Raw genomic sequence first — 1,626 nt, 5'->3', positions numbered from 1 at the left:
TTATTTTGAAGACTTTAAAATGTTAGTACTAAGTTGGATACTTAAAATAAATTTTATTAGTTTAATAAAAATATTTTTTTAAAAAAAAGTTGACCAAATTTTTATGTATTATTTGATTCTCAAAATACTCAATATTATTAATATGTGATGTATAAATGCAATTAAGTAATAAAAATTAAAAAAAAAGACACATGTGATGCTCTAGTAAATTTTCTGCTGACACCAACTCCCTGTGGGAAAACAGGAGCAGGTGCCCTTGGAGCAACAGTACACACTCTGCTGATTTGCATATGGAGTCACTATACAACAGATCAGGCTCCTTTAAGGGCACCTACCAGGAGCCTAAGAAGCATCCTCTCTCCCAGCTCTCAGACATGGAAACAGACACACTCCTGCTATGGGTGCTGCTGCTCTGGGTTCCAGGTGAGGGTGCAGAAAAGTGTTGGGAGCAACCACTGTGGCCATCATGGTTTTCCATTTCTCTGAGATCTTGATCATTATAATTAATGCATTTGTAATTGGTTTTAAGTTTTCTGATTCCCCTTCATTCTCTGGTTTCTCATAGTGATGTCCACAGTATTCTTGAAATTTTTAAATGAAAATGTCTTCTGCTGGGAAGGTTTGTAAACATATATAACAATTCTCTGTGTGTTTGTCATTCCAGGCTCCACTGGTGACATTGTGCTGACCCAGTCTCCTGCTTCTTTGGCTGTGTCTCTAGGGCAGAAGGCCACCATCTCCTGCAAGGCAAGCCAAAGTGTCAGTGCTAGCAATAATTATATGCACTGGTACCAACAGAAACCAGGACAGCCACCCAAACTCCTCATCTATTTAGGATCCAACCTAGCATCTGGGGTCCCTGCCAGGTTCAGTGGCAGTGGGTCTGGGACAAACTTTACCCTCACCATCAATCCTGTGGAGGTTGATGATGCTGCAACCTATTACTGTCAGCAAAGTAGGAAGGATCCTCCCACAGTGCTCCAGGACTGAACAAAAACCTCCTGGGGTTGCAGCTCACTGAGGCTCAGTCTCTCAGTTCTCTCTTACTCTGACATCTCTCAACACAGAGCTCTAGGCTTGTTTGGAAAAACATCTCAAATAATGAAACACATTTTATAAACATATATATATATATGTCCAATCTTTCATGCTTTTTAATTTAATAATTTTCCTACAAATATGATTGTTTTAATTATTATTTATCATTTAAATTTTTATTAACACATATTTATCTTGGGATGATTTTCCCTACCTCCCTCACTCCCTGACCACATCTCTGTGTGTCCCCTCACCGTCAGCAACCTCCTTTGACTTTCCATTCATTGAGAATTTACTGTCTCTTATTTATAGTGCTGTAGACTAGCATCTACATAAGACTGTTGATTGTTGTTTTATATCAAACAACTTTTATAGTACTCATTTTTATTGTTATAATATTTTATACATTTTAAAGAATATGACAAAAGTATATTATAGGTATTGAAGGGGGATCTCTAGGAGGAGTTGGGGTACAAAAGGGAAACAAGAATATGATTTAATTCTATTTACTTAAAATATGTTTTTAAATGTTAACAAATTCAGATAAATTAAAATCATGTAACTTTTCTCATCATAATGCAATAAAAC

General features: G+C 36.5%; 1 gene segment (V, D, J or C); it reads left to right on the top strand.

The window, feature by feature from the left end:
* Window positions 1-256: 256 nt before the first annotated feature.
* On the top strand, window positions 257-990 carry LOC116099918. The segment is given in 2 exon segments: window positions 257-423; window positions 665-990. Coding segments are annotated over 2 exon segments (459 nt in total).
* Window positions 991-1,626: the final 636 nt, after the last annotated feature.

This window comes from Mastomys coucha, unplaced genomic scaffold (assembly GCF_008632895.1).
Source record: "Mastomys coucha isolate ucsf_1 unplaced genomic scaffold, UCSF_Mcou_1 pScaffold20, whole genome shotgun sequence".
NCBI classification, from domain to species: Eukaryota; Metazoa; Chordata; class Mammalia; order Rodentia; family Muridae; genus Mastomys; species Mastomys coucha.
The sequence above is the reverse complement of the archived record's forward strand: the minus strand, read 5'-3'. Positions and strand labels throughout refer to the sequence as shown.